Source organism: Lepidochelys kempii, chromosome 11 (genome assembly GCF_965140285.1).
Source record: "Lepidochelys kempii isolate rLepKem1 chromosome 11, rLepKem1.hap1, whole genome shotgun sequence".
Lineage (NCBI taxonomy): Eukaryota > Metazoa > Chordata > Testudines > Cheloniidae > Lepidochelys > Lepidochelys kempii.
In genome coordinates, this window is record NC_136390.1 from 61,163,677 (window position 1) to 61,190,849 (window position 27,173).

Genomic DNA, 27,173 nt, shown 5'->3' on the forward strand with positions numbered 1-27,173 from the left:
CTGCCCAGAGGCAGGTACAGGGAGCCAGGCCTGTCCCATAAGAGGTGGTCTTAAGAAGGACTATATGGGGGTCTAAAGTGCAGTTCGTCCTGTAACTGTGACATTTGGTATTTAGCATCACCTCTTGAAAAATTTAGCAGCCAGGAAAGAGGTGTTGTGTTTTATTGTAGACCCGCTCTACATAGCTGGGAGTGGTTCTCATGTCACTGTAGTTAATCTGCCCCCCCGAGAGGCAGTAGCAGGCAGCTGCTATTTGCATATGTGCAACACAAGCATGTCTTTCTGAAAGTTTAGTCCGTCTGAGCACAGCTGTGCTTAATAGCAAAGAAAGCATTCAAAATGTAAACAAGACAGGAGACGTGAATTTCTATGTATGTAAAAAGCAAGGGTGAGCCAGCTGTGACAGAATAAGAAGTCACCAGTTTCTAAAACCAAACTCAGCCCTTTTTTAAGTTTCTGAATTGTGTGGATTGGAAATTGATCAAACTTTGCAGCTTGGTTCTACCTTCATAATAGGTCAAACCCAAACCCTGGAAATTATCAAAATTCAGTCAGCGAATCATGTCTTCATTTAACTACGAGGCCAAATGGAACAACCGCAAGTAAAAAAAGTACCAACAAAATAATCATCTACAACTACACCCTTCCTAAAAGGAACTGCTGTCACGGCACGCATTCACCACTGTTCTTAAACCTGTATGCATTGCACTGGGCCTGGACACCCACAAACGTTGGAGAAGTACAGATCCAAATCTAAAATTACGCAGCTCTGATTTATCTTTGGCATCAATATGTTTATTATTTTGCTTCCATTGTCTATCTAGGACTGGAACCAAGATTAGCTAAATGAAATGAGGAAAGAAGACTATGTAGTTTTTCTGGCTAGGATTGACTATGGCAGTGAAGGTAATCTCAAGAGAGATTTTCTTCTCATGTGATTCCCAGTCAAATGTGTCATAGAGGTAGATGCTCCTCTGAATTCCTGACTGTAATTCTCAGTAAGCAAGAAATGAACTACACACATTCATTGATGAGAAAATAGGTCCCTAGTTTGTTTAGTATGACAGGGTAGGTCTCTTGGCAGATGAATGCAGCACTGTGGTTTACCAGACCCCAAATAAACCTGGCCCTCAGTGTCTGAATACCAAACTGTTTGCACACTTCCACCTAGTTAGCCAAGGGCTATTTAAGCCTTACAGAGATAGGCTTAAGGCAAAACCTGGATCTAAACTCACCCCAGGTGAGCCGGATCTAGATTGAGAAATTCTAATTCTTTTCATGTACTGGAAATGTTATTTCTGGAGAAGCCTTTAGTATTTTTTTAAATCCAGACACTTTTTACCCTCTGATTTTAATTCTTCGAACTGCCCCACCCTGCTCTGCACTCTGATGTCTTGCTTCATGCACACAAGACGTGCTTGTACTGCACATATGCAAATAGCAGCTGCCTGCTACTGCCTCTCGGGGAGGCGGATCAACTACAGTGACATGAGAACCACTCCCAGCTATGTAGAGCGGGTCTACAATAAAACACGACACCTCTTGCCTGGCTGCTAAATTTTTCAAGAGGCGATGCTAAATACCAAATGTCACAGTTACAGGACAAACTGCACTTTAGACCCCCATATAGTCCCTCTTAAGACCACCTCTTATGGGACAGATTATTATTCTTTACACTTCCTGGCCCAGCTATGCTTACTGCTAAGTGGCAGAGAGAATCCAGGCACATCTAACCCCTTTCCTTCTATTGGCAAGTTGATGGGATTCTGTTTCTCCAGTCCTGATGCTGGACCCTTCCCCCTGACATTAGTTTGGGCTCAACAATAGTTTTAAAGAAAATAAATGTGGAAACACAAGAAAACCAAAATGTAACATATGCTCAGGGCTAAAAAGAAAAGCCAAAAGCGGAAGTGAAAATATCAAAGAAAAAGACTCCAGTTAAAAACTGGAAATATTAGAAAAGAAGGATTGTACTTTCACTTGATACAGGTCAAGGAAGACACTAAATACTTATTCCCCTTTCTTTTAATGCAGAGCTACTAGAGGTTTTGTTTTACCACATGGCTGTCACAGAGAGACTCGAAGATATCGGAGTTATTGATCCAGGGTTGCCTTCCTCACTCTCTTCTCTTGCTATTGAGAAGAAGAGGGATATGTTATAGTCATCTTTGTAGTGGATTATATTTTCCGTATATACCTCTGTTTGCCAGAGTGGGTTGAATTATTGGTTAATCAGACTAATTTATCCCACTTTTTCTACTCATGAATTGATCATAGCTCCAATTCCCACTGTCTCTTGCAGACAAAAGGATGCCAACGACAACATCCAAATTCATCCTGATTTCTAGGAGTTAATCATGAGAATTCACCAAACAGCTTATACACATACACCTCAACTGATGGGCTGTTCATAAACTGTTGTCTTTGCAAATACCCTTGTTTGTTTATTTTCCCCAATGGTATGTAGCGGGTCGCCTAATTCACATGCTATTGTTTCTGCTCTCTGATTGAATGGCTGAAACTTTTAAAACAGGAGTATAATGTATGAAGCATATTAGCTAATGAGCAGCTGCTAATGCATCTTTGTTATGAGTTACCAGATGAATAATAATTTGTGTTAAAATTTACAATATGCTTAGAATTCATAAATAGACTGGCAATCGAAATCCTAAAATAAACATGACCCCAGAACACCAGCAGAGACCTCTAATCATGAATATAGTCATGAATCACTTTCTTCTATTATTAAACCAGTGCTGCTGCTTACTAATTTGTCTCACCTCTGCAAGGTTACTTTGAAAAAAAAATTAAGATTTTAATTGACTAGAACACATAATACAAACTCCATAGGCAACTAACCATGGACATTTGACGAAAGCTTAATCCAAGAATTTGACGTAACAAGGGCAAATAATATGGGTTAGCTGGTGTTTAGAAATGGGACACTTAATTTTTTTAAACATTATAAGGAGGCAGCGTTGCTTAGAATGGAAGACTGAGGGCTTGTCTACACTTACAGGGCTGCAATGGTGCAGCTGTAGTGTTTAGTGAAGATGCTACCTACACCGACGGGCAAGCTTCCCTGAGAGGTGGTAGCTATGTCAACGGGAGAAGCCCTCCCATCAACATAGTGCTGTTTATACTGGGGATTAGGTTGATATAACTATGTTGCTTAAGGGTGTAAATTTCCACATCCCTGAGTGCATAGTTACACCAGCATACGTTAGTAGTGTAGACCAAGCCTGGGAATCAGGAGACCTGGGTTTCTCTTCCTAACAATGTCTTGCCACCTCTTAGAGGTGTTGTGAACCTACTTATCTGTCTTGGTAATTCTATTATGCACATTCACATGGCATCTGGGTATTAATTAAAGCATGTGAAATGCTTTGAGCTCCTTGAAAGGAAGGCACTTTTAAAACGGTGTATGTGATGCTTTTAAAAAAACTAGTATGGATTCCCCAAACCATCCAGATTTCTCAGGGTGGTAGGGTTTATTTTTGTACACTCTCCTCTAAGGAATATTTTGAAAGAAATGTTTATATGGTGAGTTAAGGCAGGATTCATTTTTCTAAGAAGCATCCAGTTTAAAATTAAGAAGGACTTCCCAGAATTTTGGTTGCTGGTTCCCGAGTGGAAATGTTTGAAGCTGTTGCTAGCATATTTATGGTGTTTAATATTCCATCCCAGAAAACATTTCTAATTTACTATGACTCAGTATTTTTCTTTTTTTTTTTTTTGCAACAGAAAAACAATAAAACTTCTGTTTCTCATCGAATTTTGGCAGAGAATGACACTGCAGGCTGGCTTTGGCAGAACCACAGTCTGAGAAAAGGTCACTCTTTTGGCAGAAAGTTGTTGAATTTGGACATCATCTAGGTTTGCCCAGGCCTTTGGAAGCCACTGTCTTCAGGTGAAGAACTCATGTGAAAGTGCTTATTCTACAAGTTACTCTTTATTAGTGTCAACCAAAATAATCACTTCCTGTGAGGGACACTCAGCATGAGGTAATCCCAAGGACAATGTTCCACTGTATTATTAGGCTGGGCTGTTTACCAGCTCCACAGATATTTCTTTAAAGGGGACAGTAATTGTATTGCACAACAAATTCTGACTTCATAAAGAGGACTGTTTGTTCCTGAGTTTGTAAACAGGGGGAGAGCTGTATAGGGAAGGTATGTCAGATGGGTGCTGTATATATTAAAAAAAAAAACACCCTAAAAAAATTCAGGAAACCCAAGAGATAAGAAGGCACATGATGCTCCTAGCCTGGGGTGCCATTTGGTCTAGGGCTGGCCCTGACTGAAGCCAATGGAGCTCTGACAGTTCACACCAGCTGAGGCTCTGCCCCTGTATTTATGCAGTGTGGCTAATTCAGGACTACTATAAAAACCTTAACCTTGACATAACCTGAGAACGGGTCAGATTTTCAAAAATGCCTGCATGACTCAGGAGCCTAAAGTCCATTTTCAAAAGTAACAGGCACCGTGGAGTCTACCTGTCATTGCGAGCCAGTGGGATTTAAGGTCATGAATACTTAAATTGCTTCTGAAAATTTTACCCTTGATGTCAATGGGTATTGGACAGCTACATTCCTTTGAGGTACATTTCAAAGGTGTTTTAATATATTTCCAATTTTCCTCTCTTTGAAGGCTCTATATAGATAGAAGAATGCAAAGATAACCCCAATACATTTAAGGACTTTGAAACATTTAGTAACATTTTTTTCTGTAAAATATGTGTGTACACAATATATTTACAGAGGTGTGCTACAATGGTTTTATTGGAAGCCAGTGTAGCTCATGGAGAGGGGAATGGGCCGGAACACAGGAGATCAATTCTATTCTTGGCTTTACCATCAGGGAGGTGACTTGTCCATGGTCACTCTGCCTGTCTCCCACTCTGTAAAATGGGAGAATTATATGTACTCCTCTTTGTAAAATGCTTCTGAGACCACCAGATGCAAAGTGCTCCGTAAGCACAAGCTTGCATAGTGAGTGGACATTTTGGCGGGAGGACTTGTATAGTTCATACAGTGCCTCATGAATAATGTGACCCTTCATCAAACCCTTTATATCACACCATATTACTATGCATTTTCTCTCTCTCAAAAAGTGCGTGGTTACATTCACACACTCCTTCTACTGAGGATTTTTAGGCAAAAGAAAGGTAAAGTACTAACAAATGCACTCTAGCACTATTCATACCAAATAGCTCTTTAGAGTTGCTTAGAAAGAATGAAGTTGTTTTGAGCTGTTTAGGTGGTGTAATGAGCCCATCTACTTGATCAGCGGAGCACTAGCCAACTAAACAAAATAAACAGAATAAGGTCCATATGAACAACAGCTCAGACACATATGATCCATATCATGATATGGTGGAAGTGGATTCCATAAGACAATATTAAATAGATTCTTTGCAGAGTATTATAGTTTAGTTCAGTAACTGAAAAGTCAATGATTTCACAGTGTATGCACATAAGTTATATGGGCATCTGGATGACCTGCTGTTTTCCTATTGGATTGACCTGGGTAGGACAAGCTAATGCTAATATAATGTCACAACTAATGTTCTAGGAAGCCCCTGTGTTTTTATTAGTCTGAGAACAGAGCGTGTAGAAGTGCATGTTGAGAGCTGCTAGGGTGCAGGGCAATTCCCATGGAAGTCAAGGGGAACCTCTCCATTTACAGTTTAGACTCCAGCCTTACAGATTAGGCTCCTAGTTTGTTCTCTCCATTTTTTGAGTTTGTTTTGTGTGCTTTATAGAAGTTGAACATTGGAGGAGACCCCAAGTCAGTGCTTCCTGATTCTTCTTCACACAACGGGTAAAGTGATCCTCTGGCTAGGACTTACGAGGAGAGGCTGAGGGAACTAGGATTATTTAGTCTACAGAAGAGAAGAGTGAGAGGAGATTTGATAGCAGCCGTCAACTACCTGAAGGGGGGTTCCAAAGAGGATGGAGCTAGGTTGTTCTCAGTAGTGGCAGATGACAGAACAAGGAGCACTGGTCTCAAGTTGCAGTGGGAGAGGTCTAGGTTGGATATCAGGAAAAACTATTTCACTAGGAGGGTGGTGAAGCACTGGAATGGGTTACCTAGGGAGGTGGTGGAATCTCCATCTTTAGAGGTTTTTAAGGCCCACTTTGACAAAGCCCTGGCTGGGATGATTTAGTGGGTGTTGGTCCTGCTTTGAGCAGGGGATGGGACTAGATGACCTCCTGAGGTCTCTTCCAAACCTAATATTCTATGATTCTATGATTTCTTGGGATTGTTTAAAAGGTGCCTGATTTAGTCTCAGAGGAATCACAGTGGATCACATCCACAAGAGAGGAAATTCAGAAAGTTGCCAAAAAACCCAGTCCCAGCCATTATTGGTGTAGCAGGGGACTTTTCTGATGAAAATGAACAGCATTTTCAGCTTTGTGCTGAACATCTGGAGTGGTATTTTATGTCTCATGGAGTTACTCAAAGAAAAAGACAGTGGCCCCTGAAGTCAACAGCAAAATTCCCATTTATTTTAGTGGGACCAGGACATTATACTGCAGGGGAGAGGAAACATTCACCTCTCCCAATACAGGACCAAACGACACTCTCATTTCCAGCAGTGCAAATGTGGAGTAGCCCCACTGAAACTAGCAAAATGACTCCAGATTTGCACTGATGTGACTCCAAACAGAATTTGCCAGACAGAGTCCAGACGGCCTAGTCAGATGGAAATCTGAGTTAAAAATGGGTTTAGGACATAAAATTAACTTTATTGTAGAATACTACCAGCTATGTTTTCGCTATTGCTTAACAAGGGGAACACTGTCTGAATACCTGGGAAAATTAAAGAAAGAGACTTGTCATTCTGGGCCATTTCTAGATGTTTTCTGACAGGCTTTTCTGTGGTTTGTCCTGAGCTAGCAGACCTGAGCACTTGTACAACCCCTCCGCTCCTTCAGAGGAGCCTTGGCTTTGGAGAAGGACCACAGAGCTGAAGTGACAAAGGGAAGTTTCTAAAGTGTTTAGAAGTAAACAGTTTAAAAACCAGTGATTAGAACAGCATGGTCCCAGTTTGGAGGAGAAAGGGAGCCAATGCAAGATGTGTGTCCTTGGAAACAGAACAGTGGTTTGTGCTCCTGTTAAAGGCTAGGTGGATTGGAAGTGAGGATGCTGCGAGCTTGCTGAAGAGCATGCCCTTTACACTGGACCCCACAGCAGGGATCAAACAGAAAGCCATTAGGCAGTGCTAAAAACCTCACTGAAGAACATGAGGAATTGGAAAAGGCAGCACCGGAACTGCTGGTTAGCACCGAGAAAATAATACATTGGGCAGTTGTGTGGGCCTGCACGCTATGGATGCAGTTTCTCAAATTGCATATGGACTGTCTCAAACACAATTTGGTAACAGTGCACTTAGAGCCAATACTATGCGCCAGATTGGCCCTGACCCTTCTGAGTGCTACTGGGGAAGGCGGGGAATGGAAAGTGGGGAATGGGACAAGGAGCCTTACTCCCCCTCCCCTCCAAAAAGGGTCAGGGACAACTACCGTCTCTGTGCTCAGGACTGTTCAAGGTCTGTTCCCTATGCTTTCCCCATCCCAAGAGTCATGAGGGGCACAAAAAAGAGGGCAGGTAGGTACAGGGCCATGGCTGAACCACAGCCAACAGCAGAAAGGGCAGGCTGTGCATTCCCACTGTGCACCAGGGAAGGGATAGTACTTTCTAAGGCACAACCCCATCCTGCACTCACCCAGGGGTTCGCCAACATTCCCGCACCTAGGGATGTGCCTAATGGCACCTTTTACCCAGTGTGCACAAGACAGAGACTTCAGCTTTGGGAAAAATTAAGGTAAAAGCAGAATGTTGTGTTAAACAACACAGTTCAAATCTGATTTTGACAAAGGGGTCAATTCCATCAGTGTTGGAGCCATTATAGGTTAAATCACCTTTGTCTGCATTGATTCCAAGTATAGAAAGTATCCAATATCCAGGCAACATCATGTGTACAGTACATTGATGTGTTTGGGCCTGGATTGGGTCTGATACAAAGTGTGCAGGCTCATCTGCCTGTACCAGTGATAGGATGGCACAATTTTGCAAGACGAGACCAATATTAGTTAACAACGCATTTAGGGAGACCAAGAATTCACTGAGATGTTCAACGGTGTTAGAAACTCTGAGCTCAAATTACAATACCTGTTAGCCTGTAACACAGGATCAACAGGAACTGGTTTAGTCATCTCACCTAAAAAAACCATCTCTTGGTGTGATGTTACACCCTATATTCTTCATTAGAAATATTGTTATGATATGAATATGGCATAACTAAGATACATTTTATGCAAGATGGGTCATATGAGGTATCATTGGAAAGGTTATGATCTACTGAATGTGTTTACCCAATTTGTATGCATGATTTATTTCTGTATCTGAAGTTAGGAATATTGACTATGTAACAATTATAGCTGTGTGTGTCCTTGGGGGAACCCCCACCAGACAGTAGCCAATCAACCTGAATGAGACATTTAAGAAGGACAATAGAACTTTGGAGATACTAATCTCCTGAGAAGCTTCCTGGGATGTTGCTTTGACACTGCAGGGTCATCTGATGATGTCACCTGGTACATAGTACCACCTTGGACACTGCTGGTATTTTTCCACTGGAAACAAAGGGTTCCCGCCTTATGCAAATTCTATTTAAGGCTGGGGAGTAAATCAATCAAGACTCGTCTTCATTGCCTCCCGGTCCAAGAAGGAAGATTGCTAAAAAACACCGAAAGAGAAAGGCAGGGGTGAAGTCCAGGCTGAGACAGGGGTCCAGTCTGTAAAGAGAAATAACTGGAACTCTCAGCTACAGAAACTCTTCAACTTGCCTAAAACATTTAGGGTGAGAAATTACAATTTGTAACCTGTTTCATGAGTGTATTAAGCTTTGTTTGTGTGTTTTGTTTTATTTTCTTGGTAATCTGCTTTGTTTTGTTTGCTATCCTTTATAATCACTTAAAATTTACCTTCTGTAGTTAATAAACTTATTTCTTGTTTATTTCAAAACCCAGTTTGTGCAATTCATATCTGGGGATCTTTCTATACAGCGCAAGACAGTATTATTTTGGGTTTATACCCCAAAGGAAGTGTGCATGTGAATGCTGGGCACTCCCTGAGCTGATTCCCCCCAAACAGATCTAATCTAAGTGTCTCTGTGTCCATCTGCAGCTGGGTGTGGCCTTACCTGTGTGGTTGCTAGAGAAGGCTTGAGGGCCTGGCACAGCTAGGACAGGGTGAAGAAACCCAGGCTGGTGGAATGGGTGGAACCAGTGGGACCGCAGCACATCAGGTGGCATCCCGATGAGGGCGGGGGGGGGAGGATGAACACATCACACTTGGGTTTTTCATTTTTCCCAAAAACAAAAAACTGGGCTCAGACAGAAAAGCCTGGGTCTAGTGTCATGAAATTCCATGAGTTTCCACACAGATTGTAGACCACAAGCCTCTTGTTAAAATTCTTGGACTGGCAGTGGGTAGAGCAGCTGAACTAGCTACCAGATTACAGAGCTGGGCTCTGAATGAAGCGTCTCGTCCAAGAGATCTTGGGTGCATGCTATCTATACACCAAAGAAGCACTGTTGAACTATCATCCCCAGCGGCTATCAAAAGTGAAAAATCCACAACCTGATTTTTCAGAAAATCCTGGTTGGAAACCACTCTCCCTATTGACGATGAAATAAATGGCAGCAGATTGTATATGGTGGGGTATCCTTAGGACTACATAAATATCCCTGCAAGCCCGATATCTGCCAGAATTACAGGGAAACCACCCTGAAATAGTTAAGTCACTGTGCATCACAACGTATGTGCCATGAAATGCCTGCCATTCTATCTTGCCATCCACAGAGAAGATTCCAATCTAATTTGCAGAGAAAAAACAAGCAAGTGTTTATTATAACAGCTGATGATAATGGTTCTAAATATTATGACCTCTAGCATAGAAGTAACTGAGAAATTTGTTTTCTGCATGTTCACGCTCTTTAGATGTCAGATCAGACATCAGTCTTCATGTTGCGGGTCAAGTACTCTCCTGGGGCAGGGCATGAGTCTTGATAGGCCTGCAGTCATGCCTGTGCACCCCCAGCTCAGGGCAGTGTGGCCTAGCAGCCAGAGTCAGTCACTGGCCCCTGGCTCAAGGATGTGCAGCCTAGCAGCCAGTTACTGTCAGGATGAGCGGCCACCCCAGGCTGGTCAGCAGCCAGGATGGGGGACCCAGGCCCTCCCTCTCCAGTGGGTCCCAACCCAGAGTCCTGTTGGTGGCAGGGTTACCTGCCACCAGCTCAGCAGGGATCCAGCCAAAACACACCAAGCTAGTCTCTGGTTGTCCAACCAACTCCCCACAAAGACTCCCTGGGTTACTTCTTACCCACTTTGCCACATCTTGTGGCTTCCTAGTTTCCCTGGTTCCTTCTCCCTTGGTAGTGTCCAGAGCCTGGGGGTTGAGGGTTGCTGTCAGCTGGCTGGCCTCTGCATTGTAAAGTGCCCACATGCCTTCAGCAGGAGCCAGCAACACACCTCCTTCCCCTACAGCAGTCAGCCCAGACTGAGCCAGGCTGCTCCCTCTTATACTGGTGTTGCACTTCGAGCATGCCCAGTAGGGCCATGGGGGTGTGGATTTGTCAGCCCACAGTGAGGGGTGTGCACTCAGGACAGGACAGGACACTCCAAAATTCACATCTAAGGAATTTCAGACGTTCTTTATGGAGGATGGTAGAATGCATACTAAGTCAGCTGCTTAATGTAAACTTTAATATGAACTCAGGAATCAGTTTGTTTAAGAGAACAGGCATAGCACTATGTTACTTTTTGCCAAAATATACTCTCTCTCTCTCTCTCTCTCTCTCTCCCTAAATAGTGAAATATTGTAGCTTGAAGTCCATTCTGATGGCGTTTTGAGAGGGAAGTCAAGGCATTGTAGGCCAAACTCTACCCATGGATACAGATGTTCGCCTCCTATAGATGTCAATGAGAGCCATACACATTCATCCATAGTAGAGTTTGGCTCTGTGATTTGTTCCTTTTGAGTGCAGGAAAGAGTTTAATAGTAAAGATCTCGAACAGCCTGACCATGCTACTATTATGCTGGAGGGTATTAATGGCTGCCATCAAGCAGGTCTTTGATCTATTAGACAATCGCAGACCCTTATTTCAGATTAAATGGAAGGAGCAGTTAAATACTCCTTTATGACACGATAGCCGGAAACAACAGGAGGCTACTACCATAGGCACAGGGTCATCTGGCAAAGCCTGAGCCAGGCTCAGCTGTAAGAGGGTTCCTTTTGAACTGGGCAAACCTAGATGCTAGGGCATTGTTGGCAAGCTGTGTGTGCATTAGAGGCAGGAATCCAGCAAGAGAAATAGTTGTTACTGCGGCCTTCAAACGGGCAGAGAAACAGAGCTTCTTGGCACACAACTCATTGGAGGGACAGACTTGGAAATAGTAAGCAAGGGAATGACTTGCTGTTTGTTTCTAACTGACTATGTTCAGTGAGACTGGACTTTGGGTACAGGATTTATAAATAAACAGGATTGCACCAAAGTGTATATACCTGACTTGTTTCATCCATTTCTGCTCATAACAGAAACAGGTCTACAAGTCCCCACCCAAACACTGGCTAGCCAAAAGGGGCACTCTGTTGAATGTTGGAAGGTGGGCTTTCATTTCCTTTAGCATAATACAGTTTTACCAAGGACAAACTTTCCTTTTAAGCAACAGAGACGAGACTTCCTAAAGATAAAAAGCTGAAGTCATCAAACAACTTAATTTCCGGTTTGAAATGTTGCCATCACAGTGGTTTCAGTCAGTATGTAGATCAAGTGCTCTGGAGGGGGAAAGGAGAGGAGAGAGAGAATGTGTGAGTGACTGAACAGTCTAGCCCCACCAGGTTGGCTTGTGGTTCATTCTTCAGATTTCTTTGTGGGGGTGGCATCTAAATTTGCAGCCCACCATTATCATCATGATAGTCTGGATACTCGCTGCTCTCAGCTTCATTCAAGCTGCTGAAGTAACAGGTAAACCATTTTGATCCTTTCCATTTACTTTTCTGGACCATCATTAAGATGCAGGAGAATGTATTTTGATGTAGGTGATTAGTTACTGCAGGCTGATAAAATGGATTTTGTTTTATTTTGTTTTTTTAATTGCAATCTTCTCCAAATTGGAGCCTAAGAGCTTTTTTATTTGACTTCTCTTTAGGTATTTTTTGGAGTCAGGATTTGTCCCCTGGCATATATCAGTTTTGAACATACTACTGCTACCTTGGTGGGTTCTCTTTATTTTAGGGTCCAAACTGTTTTGATGACTCCATTTCTTTCAGTGTATATGTTTCTGTCACCTCCAGAGTGTCCAATGTGCAGCCTATATTCCATTGAAAGTTCACCCTGTCTAAAGGGCTGCAGGACTGAGCCCTAAGAATACTGAGTGAGAATTAACAAATATGTAAAATGGATAAAAATAGAGGGGGTTTTTCTAGGACAATCAATGGGTTGTTGATGGTTGGTTTAAAAAAAAAAAACTATTGCTCCCTACTGAATAATCAATTTCCCTCTGAAAACAAAAAATGTCTATGTGGGAATCTTAAAATGTTACTGAATGTTTTAAATCTTCAGTTGTTCTTGCTTAGCTTACTCTATGTCTTGTAATCACCTCTCCTATGCAGTTTTAGTAGCTTCATAATTGCCACATCTTTCAAGGGGACATAGTAGAATGCAAAGCAAGGCAGGGAATGATTGTTTTTGCTAGGATAATCTCAAGTCAAAGTATTGCTGAAATCATTGGCCTGTGAATTCATGTTGTCAGCTCTTCTCTAAATGTCAGCATTTGTATATTTACAGGAAAAGAGAGGAACAGAAACCTGTCCTCCTAACAGAACTAGTCACATGTAGACCATTCTTACATTGCTGCTGTTGCCTGGCAGAAGAATTAGAAAAAAGGAGTTAGAAACAGTTCTTACATTTTTCTGCAATTCTCTTTCCCGGTTAAGGATATTGTAATTTGCATGAAATCAAGATCGATATTGCTTCAGAGTTCATCAGCTTCCGCTTCTTATTCCTCCTCTGAAATTATAATTCTCTGTTTGTAACATCATAATTATTTCCACAGCAGGCAATGGGGTTGTCACAAACAGATGATTATTACTCTAGGAGTGGGGATAAGCAAGAGGAGTAGGTGAACAGTGTGGGGGGTGGGAGTGGGGGAATAATCAATGAGGTGCCAGCAGCTTTAAGCAAATCCTTTGAACTGCAGTATATATTAATGATGCTCTGACACACTGCCGTTGGCCCAGATCCTACAGACACTTGCATGCTTGCTTAACTTTAAATACTTGAGGAGTCCCATTGGTTTCAGAGGGACTACTCAAATGTGTAAAGTTAAGCACGTGTATGAGCTTGCAGGATGAGAGCTTAAATGAGCATTTGCCATAGGTTTCTTCTCTACCTTGTCTTTATATTTAGATCCTCAGATCAGAGATGCTTAATAAATGGATATTATTATTGTTGGGCCAAATGCTGCAGTCCTTATATAATCCAAATGGCCATTAAAGTCAATGAGAACATTGCCTGACTAAGGCCAACAAGACTGTCCCATTATTATTATGGTATTACAACACTATCTCAGAGAACGCTGTATGTTGACCTGAATCACAATCTTTGCATTAGTGTTGACAGAAAGGTACTTTTTTCTTGCTTGTCTTTCTGGCTGAGTAATTATTTTACTGTAATTTAAGAGGCAGCTAGAATATTCTGTCTGCAATGTGTGTTTCATAACCAATCCTGGTGGGTTCTCCACATATGGTGTAGCAAATGATCCCATCCTTGTACTACAGAAAATCTGCTGGCTCATGGTTTTTCTGGGTTAAAAACCGACCTGTAACCCACCCAGGTTACTAGTCTGTAGAATGATCTCTGGTGTGTATGCAAGGTGAGCAGTGGTTTACCAGGCACTAGGATGACATCAGCACGTTTCCTCTTCTTCGAACAAGTTAAACAGACCCCTGGGCCCTGCAAATTAAGAAATTGCGCTTAACTAAACCAGTAGTGCATCTCCTGGCATTTATTACCTTTCTTCATACAGTACTTAATGTAAGGAAGGGGAGATTAGCAAGGGCATGAGACTCTTATGATCAGGAGAAGTGGATCAGAGTAGGATGTTTCATTTCAGGGGAAGCTGCATATCATAGACAGCTGGTTGAATTAGCCAATAAAAAACCCCAAAAGTAACAGAGAAAAGACCCTTCTGAGCATCTTAAAAAAGACTGGAAGTAGCTGAACAGCACAAATTGGTAAAGTCAGAATTGCTTTTTTTTGGTACCATATCTGCGTATGTTTCTGTTTATAGGTTTTTTAGCCCCCTTCAGTTTCCTCCCTTCCCGAGGCATTCAAATGGGCCTTTTCTCTATTATGTTTATGCAGAACAACAGTTTAGCTGTTCAAACGTCATCCCATACTCCTAACAAAGGCAAAACAACTACTGTTTTCAATATCAGTACTGTATGGGAGAAAAGAGAGAATAAAATTATTTGCTTCTCTGGTCTACCAATCAAGCGCAGGATGTTTTTAATCACTTGCTGGCTATGCATGGAAAATTTTGGAAAAACAATTATTCTTCCTTACTTTTATGTTTTCTCTGTTTCTCTTCCTGGGCCACAATGACTTCAATGGAGTTTTACTTGCGTAAGGTGTATGAGATCAGAACGTCAGTGTTTTACAGTTATTAAGGATGGTTAAGATTTTTTCGTGATGAAAAGTCCTAAATTCTATTATAATATAAATTTAATATGAAGAATGTGCTGTGAAATGCTTTATGACAAGGAGATCTTACACAGACTATGTGCAACAGTAGCTTATAAAACTGAAGGCCCCGATCCTGCGAAAGCTTATGCATGTGCTTAATTTGCTACAGAGCGTGGTTCCACCCCAGGCTTTAAGACTTTTATGAAATTGTAGACAGTGATTTCTCATAACTGTTGCTTTCTGGGCTGGGTAAGGTCAGGTGCAGTCATGGCTCTATATAGATGTTTATTATTATGTAGCACTTACAACGGAACATCGCCTTTGGAAATAGCAATCATAGCCCTATTTATGGGAAACGAGTCACAAATGGAAACACCTACTAAATGTTTCAATGTTTTACCATTTTAACAAAGCCCAAGTGACATTTATAAGAAAAGTGTTTTCATGAATGCAAGATAAACTTGAACTATGCTTCAGCAGTGTGTTAGTACACCAGCCTCTTAGAGACCGAGGTTCAAATTCTATTTACTCGCCCAGATTCAGCTCCTGTTGAGGATTTATTCAAATCCTGTTCTGGTCACAGGTGACATGAGAGATTGATGGGCTAATCTTATTGTCTTGTGGACCGAATATACATTTTGGCATGACTGATTTTCTCCAACAGAGAGAACCACAAGAGAGGGATAAGAGGCATTGCCGGAGGCTGGGACTTGGGTGCTTTGGTAGAGCTGCATGCTGAGGTCACACAATGCTTGCTTGCATTATGCCCCCATCAATGCACATAGCTTTCATGAGGAATAATTTGTTCCACATAATGAAGAACAAAACCGCTCAATCTGTTTAGGTGGTGATGTGATTTAATATAGCGGAGCCACCTGACAAAGCTAACCCTGGTTCTCAGCTTGAACAAAACATTTGTAAACAGTCCTCATCCACTGACCCATGCAATACACTTTGCTCATGCTATTAAGGCATCTTGTATTCCATATGCTTGGCTAATGAAGAACAAGAACCTATGCTAACATCTAATCTGCATCGGAGGGCTCACAAATTTGGCTGCATGGCCAAGAAAGCAGGAAATAATTTTGGGTAGAAAGGCCAATAGATTTGAATCTCATATTGTCAGCAACACATTGCTGCGGGTGCAAAAATGATCCGATACTGCAGTTGAATAGGGGAGTTCAAGATATTTGGTGTTACAGACCGCACATCTGAGATTAGAGACCAGCCTATGGCAGCAAAGCACCAGGGAAGGTTACTAGGCTCCTTAGAAGCGTCTAAACAATGCCTTGAGGGGCTTGCCTCAGTGATGAGACTTCAGAGGGTTCCCCTTTGCCCCTAAGCAGGGCTGGCCAAAAGGATCTGTTTTTTCTTCATAAGTGTTTGTGACAGCTTTGCAGGCATTTCTCTAATCTGCTCATGTTTTTGGAAGTTTCTGATTAAGGACACTTACTTAGATTGGGAGCTCACTGGGGCAGGGAGCAGCTCCTTGTTATACATGTGTACAGCATGGACCCTGGCCTCTAGGCACCACTGCAATTCTGCTACCAATAAGAACACGTTACCCGCAACGCCTCGTTCTCCAGTTATCTAAACACTAGGCAATCCTCACTCCCAGTAGGATTCATAGGCCCCAAACATGATATATATAAAAGAATTCTGCTAGCATCTTGCACACTCCAGCCCCGGTCATGTATTGATTTTCTTGCTAGGTTGAACCACTTCCAGCTACCATGTTTGGAAAAGGTGTTAAACCGTGGCTACAGTCAGAGAAAAAATATTTTAAAACAGAACTTAATTAAAATAGATTAGCTAACACATTTCAAAAGCAGATAAATGAACCAAACATTTAATTCCCCTAGTGAAGATAAGGCCTTAGACAGCCAAATAGTGCTCTCAGCTGTCTTGGGACAATGGGACAGAATCCAAAATCTGGACCACTTTCTGCCAGCGTAAGGGAACTCCCTGCTCTAAGTTAGTTTCTCACTCTCCTGGGTTTTGCAGACACAGGAAAGCAGGCAAGGTTTGCAGCAATATGTATAAGTTTGTCTCCCCCGCACTAGTACACACAGTGCTAGTCAAGCTGAAGCAAGGGGCCTCAGGAGAAATGACTGGAATCTTCCTCTCCCTTGCATTCTTCTCTTGCTAGAGAGGGGGCTCTGCAAAGCCAGTATGCAATGCCTGCTCTCTTTCTTCTTCCTCAGAGAACACAAAAAAACCAGAGGCTAGCAAGCAGTTCCTGGAGTGGGAGAGTGGCTAGCTTCTGCAGTAGTGAGTTAAGTTGGCAATCAAAGAACTAATGCTGGCTGTAGGGATGCACCAGTCTTACATATATTCAAGACGCCAGTTGGTAGGTTGTCTCTGTTATCCACCCCTAGATCAGTTACTGGCCAACATGCCCCTTCCTTTCCCAGATTCCTCTGCGTGTGTTTCTCTCCGTCCAAGTCCTCCATGTTTGCTCTACCCCCTCCCCCAATGCTTCCTCCCCATCTCCGGCTGCTCCCCCTATCCTTTTCAACAGATGCTTTCCAATTGCTGTTAGGCCAGTGAACAGAGAGTTCCTGAGGGCAGTTTCTGAACCTCTTCTTCTGCTAAGCCACTGGTGCTCCACCCATTTCTCTTCTTCCAATCAGTCATTTGACGAGTGGGGACAAGGTCTTCTAGACTCCCACTAGCTTAGAAAGGACCTTTGCCCCCACTCCATTTATTCCCTAGCCCTTTTAAGAGGTTGAGGAGAAGGATAGAAGGTTTTGAAGCAGAAAATTGGAGGGGGACATAAACTGGGGCAGAAACAGTTTCCTCCCTCAGCATCCCCTGTGACTGTGCCTATGGCTCGGCCGGATAGAGCCCACAAAGGCCTAATGTAAAAGATCTGCACAAAGACTTGTGTGGTCACACACCTGCACTGTTGTGAAAGCTTTGCTGTTGGTGAGAGTCGTTCTCCCTCTCACTTCTTTTCTCTGCTCTCCAAGAGAGTGTAAGTCTCACTTAAATAAGCAGCCTTCTATGCAGTCCATTTCAGCGATTCAACTCCTTTTGGCACCTGGTAGTACAGAGAGACCCCAGTGATGTGGGAGACAAAAACCACATCGTTCTTATGTATCAGGCCAGTTAGATCAAGTAGGATTCTGCCTCTATAGGAAGTGTATCTTCAGGCCATTAGTGTGCTAAATGCTATGGAACTAACTCTTTGTCACCATCTTATGGCAGGTCCACATAAGATGGTTAAGAGGTTAAGAGGTTACTACAGCACCTAGCGAGAGGAATTTTTTTTAACTCAAGTTGTAGAGGCTCATGCCATGCTGAAGGTATCAGAGTCAAATTCCAGTGATGGCCCAACTGGGGTCAGTTACACCATCAAGCTATTTGCCCTTTGATAAGGTTGTTCTTGGAACAGAAGGCCTATGTATAACAGTGGTCCTCTTTTTTTGTTGCTTGGTAAGCTAGATATTAAATATATATTTCAACTTAGTGGTGTCCACGAGGACACTCTATGCTAAGGAATGAATACACTGGTGTGTCTATAACTGGGACAGAAGTTAGAGCTTCAGTATTAAATGTCACACTTGTAATCCAAAATACCCTTGATCACACTGGTAGATACGCAGTCTCAGTGGGTACCGGTATGTTGAGCAATTGCACTAGCAGGATGTGATATTTTTTTAAAATTATATAATGTATTTTATAAATAAGTGTTTTTTTCCATCCTCCCTCCCAGAAAACAAGATTTTGGTGGAACAGCCGCCTCGAATCATGGCATTTAATAAAAATGCTACCTTGGCTTGCAAATATGCCTATAATGGAACTGGGAACGAATTCAGAGCATCACTGAATAAAGGAACAGACAGAGCAGTTGAAGTCTGCTCTGTTTCCTGGAATGGTTCCTTCCACAACCATCATTCAAATAAAGAATTCAACTGCCTTGTGGCAGTTGATAGCCATACAAAGCAAGTGAATTTCAGTCTTTGGAAGCTGAATACCGACCAAACAGATATTTACTTCTGCAAAATTGAGGTCATGTTTCCACCTCCTTACATCTACAATGACAAGAGCAACGGGACTGTCATTCATGTGGCAGGTAAGACACAAAATCATAATTGTCCAATATCCTTTTCCTTACATGTACACCTTAACGTTAGAGCTCACAGCATTGAGGTTCCCTGTCAGGTACGTAATGACTATTTCTCAGTGAAAGGCAAAATTCCTCCTCCCCCAAATAATGGGTCTGGCAACCTGCCACTTTCCTCTGATGGCCACATCATTTACAGAAGAGTGTTGGAGCAAGGAGTCAATAAATGGAAATTAAAGTTACTGCTTTTATGTTCTCTGACGTTTTTTTCTATTCTGTTTCTTTAAGAGATGCTCCTCCAATCACCAGAAATTGAATCTGCAACACCCTTCTGGGCTCTGGTGGTGACTCTTGGATTTCTGGCTTTCTACAGTGTGCTAATAACTGCAGCGTTTGTTATCTGCTGGGTAAGAAATGAGTTTTTTTCCTTGCTTTATGTGACTCAGGTACACCCCCACCCTTCCACCCACCAGCTTTTGCCCAGCTTATACAGTCACCTTCCACAGTTATTGGCATCTTCAGTTTAAGAACAGCGATGTTTCTTCACTCTGGTTGCTCATCCATTCACAGGGAACAAAATCTGACTGCCCACTGCACTCACATCAGTAACAAGGCTCCACACCAGAGTCCTAACCCTGCAGAACTCTGGCTGGGGCTTGAGTTGGAGATTTGGCTGCGTCAGAGCTCCAGGCTCTCACACATTCCGCCCCTAGTAACACTGGCTTGGACTGTCCCCGCTCATAATAAAACCAACAGGAGAGGGGGCAGAGGCAGGAAACCAGCAAGAAGCCCCTTGTAAACTACTTCCTAGGTTATTCTCTAGAAGGATGAGACAGACCATGGAGCCCACCTACAATATGCACAGGTCCTCTGGCTCAGCAGTTAGCCAAGCCCTTCCATAGGGCTTTCTTTTGCCTCTGCAGCAACTCTCCCTCTTCCCCACCCTCCCTGGTAGCCTGACTCCACTGGACTCCCTCTGGCCACTACCCTTGCTTTACCATGGAGTGGGCGGCATAGGAAAGATAATGCTGTCTCTGAATCTTTTCTTTTAAAATATCTCTGGAGCAATGACACACCCCTGACACACCCTGGCTCCATCCTCTTCTGCCTGATTGGACACACAGATCTGCAGGGCCAGGGAGAAAGGAGATGCAGGTGTAGAGGCAGCCGAGGTCCTCTTCTGTGCATGGATGTGGGGGCAGGGTTTGATTCCCATATTGTATAGAGTACAGCTAGATTATTTCACTCATGTGCAGGCTTGAATAGCGACCATATAGGAGAACTCTCCTCCTTCCAGTCTCTCTCTCTCTCTCTCTCTTTTTAAATATATATTGTCAATGAATTACAAGGTAATCTGCCTGCAATTCCCTGACCCCTCCTTCAGATTAAACCCTACATTTGAGTAGAGAAACCCAGTTCCACTGCCAGTCAAGGTCACTGAATTGCATCAGCATTGTCATACAGAGGCCCAAAGCTCATTGCAATGAGAATCCCTGACGATATGCAAGCTGGATCAGGCATGGCCATTAACAAATTTAAAGCCAGCAAACGCTCTCTTCTCCCCCACCCCCACTGAGGAGATTTGCTCTGATTTTATCATAGGAAAGCTAAAATGGTACAACCAATAGGTGAAATTGCTATGTAGCATCTGTGCCTTGATGAAATACTGTCATTTCAGATCCAAAAGTTCGAGTCTGAACAATTTTCTCTCTGCTGTTTGGATTTTCTCGCTCTTACATCTCAGATACAGATTCTTACTAAGATGACACACACTCCTACGGACAATGGCAGTGTAGCATTCTGATTCTGTGCTGTGCTTGCTTCATCCATTTTTACCTGCTGCTGGTATCCTCTGAATAACATGTATTCAGAGGGCTGACATACTTACAGTGCTGTTGGATGTAAATAGAGCTGGCTAATAAAGATTATGGGTCCAAAAAAGCTACCCACAATGACAGTTTCAGCTAGGCCAAACCCTAATTCATTCTGTGTTCTTACACAGTTTTTGACTTCTGTTGAGAAAAAGTGCTTTGCTCTCCAAAACTATCAGTCCTACACCTTCATCTTTGTACAGTCAGGCATTTGTTCACGCTACTTAAATATTTCAATAAGCCAAAAATAACTCAGACTTAGCTAGAGGATTTTAAAATTGTACATTTGTCTATCCACACACACACAAGTATATATCAATGTTATAGATTATATACATGTACAAGCACACATGTATGTATCTAATAATTTAGATACACAGTGCACAGTTGATAAGTAATATATTTTACTTTTCCAAGCTTGAATGAATGAAACTTGATCACCCTTTTAAAGTCAGGAAATATTAAAGTTGTTAAAGTAACCTTAATTCCCCCCATGTTGCACATATCGAACACAATTTTGCACCTCCAGGGATATCTGTACAACTGCCATCCAGATAAGTTAGATTAACATATGCATATCTGAAGGTAGAATTGCACTCACTGTATTCTAAAATATTATGTAGCAGTAAAGCTAGTAATCCAAAATATTCCATCTGTGCCTGTCACTAGATGAAATTTAACATTTCTTCACTTCAAAGAAGGGAAAATAATCTCCTTAACATTATATTTATATAAGAGTGTTTTTTTAAAAAAAAAAAATAAAAAAGGAGATTAGAACTCTGAAACCCCAATCTTCCTACTGGCTTCCCTGTGCACCTCAATTACTGCAGAGTCAGAAGTACACAACTGAGGAACTCCACAGTAAAATACCAGCATAAAATATGTAACTAACCTTTATGTATATTATTCTATAGAACTGACATTTACTACTCAGCTGAGTTCCTTATAACTCTAGATGTAAGGCCTCTCTCACGTGTGTATATATAAATAGGCATACATACACACTTTACATGCTTTTCAGGCAAATTGTTCTGTAGACTGGCCTTCAGTGAGGTCGAGCCATTTGGAAACCTGAGCAGATTGAATTGTGTTTGTGCGTGTGGGCACATGCATGCACACACAAGAAGAGTCACAAGTATTTTGGAAAAATTATATGTTTAGGCCTTACTCAAGTAAAAAATACAGACTTTGCTCAAGCTTTTGAAAATATTTCAAATGCAAGAAATTTCAGCAAAAAGATGTTTTTAGCAAGTTACAGCCATAAAGGTGTGATAGAAGGGAGGCCCACTGCACAGTCGCTAATTCACAAGGGATTAGCCTAGGTAGGAATAATGGCCTAGAGGATAGGACACTGAGCTAGACTGCAGAAGCCATGGGTTCAGTTGCTTGCTCAGCCACAGACTTCCTCTCTGACTTCAGGCAAGTCGCGTAATCTACTCTGTGCCTCAGTTTGCTATCTGCAAAATAGGGACAGTGCTTTCCTACTGCACAGGTTACTGTGAGGCAGAAGTCCATTAATGAGTGTGAGGTATAGTACTCAGGGCCAGATAGATGAGAATAACCTCACCTCTGCTTCCTTCACCCCTCAACCAGCAGACTGCAGATAGTTTGAGAGATGGAGGACAGGGCTTCACGGTTACATACAGGCAGGAGGAGTTTTCTGTCACTCTTATTTTGTTTACATTAGCAATTTTTAAAAATTTTCTAGTTAGAAGCTAGGAAAACCCCTTGCTGACTGCACTTGCTTTACTTCTGCTGAGTCATTCCTCCAGCTAAGAAGGTGGTTAGAAGAGAAGTTAGAACACAATCTTAGTTTACAGCATTCACTACCAGGAGATCTCTCTAATAGTATAGCTTTCTCTGCAGGTGGGCTGCTCGGCCACTGACAGGAGAGGAGGGAAAATTTCGCAGAACATTTTATCCGACTACTCATGCTGTTGTTTAGATGAATTTATTTAACTTTAGGCACTTGCTTCAGTGCTTTCCTGAAAAAGCCTTGGGGAATTATTCTGAGTGGTGAATATGTTTGATAATATCATGACCTGCTTGGACAATTCATTACTTGGAAAGGAGGAAAAACGAATCAAGTCCTTTATTCATTATGAACGCAGCTTTAACAAACACTCTGGACTCCTTGCACAAAGGCTTTAAAAAAATTATTTAGCCTGTGGAGGAAAAACTAATTGCAGAAATGTTTTCATACTTTCCCCCCTGTAGTGGAAAAACAAGAGGAACAGAATCCTGACGAGTGACTACATGAACATGACGCCACGCCATCCTCCTGGCCCAAAGAATAAGCATTACCAACCCTACGCGCCAACTCGGATACACACTGAATACCGTTCTTGGGAACCATGACTATCTGCTTACCAAGCTGCTAATACCCCTGGTGTGCTTTTACTCTGCCGTGTGCACTTGGACGTGAAAGGACAGCCTGCCATTAGTTTGTCATATCTGTTATATTTGATGACATCTCTACATCATACCAAGTACCGGTCAAACTTTAATTGATGCTGTGTAAAAGCAGGTTGTTTTCGCTGATGGCTGAAAACTAGCTACAATTCATGTTCACGCTTGATGGTGGGTAAGGGAGAAAGATAACACTGGATCCAGTACAGGGTATATTGTTCACTGTTGCAACTACTGAGCTTTCCCAATCACTTTTGCCTTATATTGAACGTTAATTTCTACTTAGAAGTATGTTTGACTTGAAGAATTATAAATCTCTGAATCACAGCCCTAGTTGGTTACCATTAAATATGGTACCAAGCAAACTGTTGATGCAAAAATTGATCCCCTCTCACTTCAAAGAGGAGAACGCAGTTTCAAGTTCCAAACATATGCTTAAAAGAATAGGGGAGGGTTTCAGCTGAAGGGAAAAGTCAGCTGCGAGCCATGTGGACCATTAGATTATTCCACAGGTGGGCTGTAATGACAGATCTAGCACACTTGAAATCCACTATACATTAAATGTGTGATTCTTAAGTTCTTAAACTGGTAACTGTGTAATATTTGTAAGGGGAGAGGACCCCCTATGAAACAATTTCATACAGTGAGAAGGCAATCAACCTGCAAGGCAGGTCTGGAACAACAGGGGACGAAGAAAGATCTGCAGTCATCATGAAGAGAACCATTTTGCATTATGTTGGCCTACAACAAGGAAACACCAGGGCTTGGCCAAAGTCATAGGAGAAGCAGGTGATAAAATCCTCATTAGAGCTTACTGAGGGCTGATTTTCAAAAGCGGGCCAGATTTTTGAGTGCTCAGCACACACTATCGGGGACCGATTTTTAGCTGAGCTGAGAACCCAGTGTGCACACAACATCTCCTGAAAATCTGTCCATGTAGTCTGGTGCCTACATAGCAGCTGAGCTTTTTTTAAAATCTGGCCACAATGCTGAGTGATCAGATCATTTGAAAATTTGCTCCTAAACACCCTATGAACTCCCTCAACTCCCACTGCAGTCAAGAGGAACTGAAAGCTCAGCACTTTGCAGGAGCTGTTCAGTACCTTGAAGGATCAGGCTCTAACTGGGGCTTACTGTTCTTATATAGACTTTTCTCTTGGCATGTTCCATGGAGGAGTAAAACAAGGGCTAGAATAAAACTCGTTCACTGATTTTCATGTGGCATGTTGCCTTTAATGATGACTCCCAAACTGCAGTAGGGTCAGCTCAACACAAAAGCTACTCTCAAGCTTAGAAGAAGAGGTTCCTTTACTGGTTCTCTCCATTCCTTCTAGAGCTGAGCAAAAGACAGAATTTATGTCCGTGTGAAAATTCTGATAATTCTACATTTTGTTTTCGTCTTGAACCAGAACAAAAAGATCCCTGGCTTCGATCTTCCACAAAGCTTATGGGCAACCCTAAACCACCTCTGCACAAACCATGGCAGATGCGGATACTTGATTCACTAATGGAACATTAAAAACTCTCCAGTGTGCAATTGAGGTCACCCAGAACAGTCCATGGAACATAAAACAATTCAATGCCTGATTCACAAATACAGAGGAGGCATCACAGCAATATACTCCGCCACTCTTGATGCAATTACCTGACAACCACCTAAATGTAAAATTATAGTTGTTGCTCTATAGCTACACATCAGCCATATGAAGAAGAAGGACAAAAATCTGAAATACCAAATTTTTTCACAAAACAGAAATTCCAAAAAATTTTGATTCAGAAATGGTGAAACAGTCCAAGTCAACATTTTCAATAGAAATGCAATGTTTTGACATTCCTGACTCAAAATGTTTCATTTAATTTTGTTGATCTGACTGGAAATGCATAGTTTTAGTCAGTTCAACATTAAACTGCATTTTCTTACAGAGCCACATTGCCTCATGGGAATTTAGTTCAGGAGTCTGATGCTCTTGTTCTCAACTATGGACCAGGCTCTCTGGCTGGACTACATTTCCCATGATACAACTGCAGTAATGTGAGTCCCATGGCAGACTACTCAGCTTGGTCAGAGAGGAGACAGTGTTGCATCATGGGAAATATAGTCAGGCCTGGGAGTCCAATCCATTGGGTGGAGCGGAGGCTGGAGGCAAACTCCGAGTCCCATGAGCCAATGCAGCAAAATAGGAAAATGCAGTTTAATTTTGAACTGACTCAGAATGAAACATTTCTGGTCAGTTTAATAAATGGAAATATTCCAACTGAGGTTGAACCAACCCTGAGCTCAGTATTTTGATTTGGGTTCCAAAGTGAAGGGAAAAAATCAGAAATTCAGGAAAACTGAAATTTTCCTACCGAAAATATTTTTGCAGAAATTGCATTTCCTGTCAGAAAATCATTCTGATCAGACTTAATTCCATCCTATCTAATTGAAAACTGTGCAGGGTTAAGTGCTTGAGTATGCCCCAGGGAATAATCTTGTGTTAATAAGGGAGTTCATAGGAAGACCTAACGGGGCTTTTCCTTCTTCCCTTTCTGGGCTGGAGTTGTATCCCTGGCGGAAGCAGGTAACTCCATTGTCCCGAGCGCAAAGCAGGAACTGTGCTGAGATGCTGAGCGTCACAGTCTGGGCCCTGCTTCTTCCTTGTGCCATGGGAGAAGTGAGCGGTGCCGCTCCTTTTGCTGCCACAGCCTACTTTGTCTCTCTGACCTAGTTCCAGTGCAGTGGCTGGTGCCTTGGGAGGGGTGGAGCCAAAGCGCTGCCCACCCCCTGCCTTCTCAGTCTGTCCACTCCCTTCATGGATGGGGGGAATGGCAGGTCAGTGGCAGCTACCTGCCCCACTGTCTAGGGCCTAGCAATTTGGGTGGCCTGTGCAGCGGAGTAAGGAGATTCCTTACTCCCCTGCAGCAGAACTCATATGTGAGTCCTCCATGGCAATTTTATGGATATCATCATATAATCACTGACTGCGTCATCTTACTGACCTTCTGAGCCACAAATCACTGCCAAGGATTTCATCCTGTAATTTAACAGAGTGCTGCAATCAGAATATACTGTGAAAATAACGTCTTTTACTCTGGCACAAGTATAGCAGACAAATATGTACAGAAAGCAAAAATACACAGGGGCAAAAATTTCTGGTTTAAAATTGCATATGCATTTCCAGACGCGAGAAGCGTGTATATTTCATTGTGTCCCCATGCCTTGGAGTTTTTACTGTACTTTTATAATCTTCTTTTAAAACTGTTAAATAGATGCTGTAAATTAAATTTTGAATACGTTGTAAGGCCTGACAGTAAAAGACAAGTGTTACTTCTTAATGCAATTGTTAATATTATTTGTTTTCTCTCCACTAACACTTCATTGGATTTCAGTTTACATGTACAGACAGTAGCCGTGTAGTATTCTAATGCACAGTGCTTTGTACTTCATGTATTCAGTAAGTATTTGATAAACAAGTAAACCCATCCTCAATATTTACACACTGGAACGCTACGGGCCCGTTTCCAAACAAACGTTAATTCATGTGGGTGACCAAAAAAGGGGCACAACTAATGAAGACACAACAAAAGTATACATGTGTGGGAGGACGGGGAAGGAAAGTGCATGAGCCCTGATGTTGTGTTGAAAAGGACATCAACATAATAGTAAAGTATCGTGGGGCCATAAATTACAGGCTGTTGGGAATGCATTTTATGTGGCTGAAATACCAGTTTTATCGACCACTGGTGATGTGCAGGGCACTAAAGGGCTATTGTATCTGGAGAAGTGGGCACGTTAAGCCCACAGACTGGCCCTGTGAATAGTGACTAGTATCCCCTGGTTTATATGTACTCCTAACGGATTCCAGCTACTCGCTGGCTTAACTCCTTGTGCAGCATGCCAGGGCAGCCATTGCTTCTACTGGCCCTACATTCAGCAAGTCAGCTGGCTGAAGTGTGAGGCAAAAAGAGAATGCTCCCTGCTATGCTGCCCAGGACTGGATAACAGGCCAGTGGGAACAGCATCATCTGCCCTGCAGAGAGGTTGAAATTCAATCACATATGCCAGTGAGCTAGACTGCAATTTCA

General features: G+C 42.3%; 1 protein-coding gene across 1 annotated transcript; it reads left to right on the top strand.

The window, feature by feature from the left end:
* Window positions 1-11,862: 11,862 nt before the first annotated feature.
* CD28 (CD28 molecule) lies at window positions 11,863-26,402 on the top strand. Its single transcript, XM_073306517.2, has 4 exons — window positions 11,863-12,038; window positions 18,478-18,837; window positions 19,117-19,235; window positions 22,917-26,402. Exons 1-4 carry the CDS (start codon window positions 11,984-11,986, stop codon window positions 23,055-23,057), a joined length of 675 nt encoding a protein of 224 aa, XP_073162618.1. The 5' UTR covers window positions 11,863-11,983; the 3' UTR covers window positions 23,058-26,402.
* The last annotated feature ends 771 nt before the right edge of the window (window positions 26,403-27,173 follow it).

What these genes read in the sequence shown, in the direction of transcription:
- CD28 (XM_073306517.2), top strand. Translation starts at nt 11,984, where the DNA reads ATGATAGTCTGGATACTCGCTGCTCTCAGCTTCATTCAAGCTGCTGAA. An exon ending in GACTGTCATTCATGTGGCAG is followed by an intron (nt 18,838 to 19,116) that starts GTAAGACACAAA and finishes TGTTTCTTTAAG; the next exon opens with AGATGCTCCTCCAATCACCA. An exon ending in CAGCGTTTGTTATCTGCTGG is followed by an intron (nt 19,236 to 22,916) that starts GTAAGAAATGAG and finishes TCCCCCCTGTAG; the next exon opens with TGGAAAAACAAGAGGAACAG.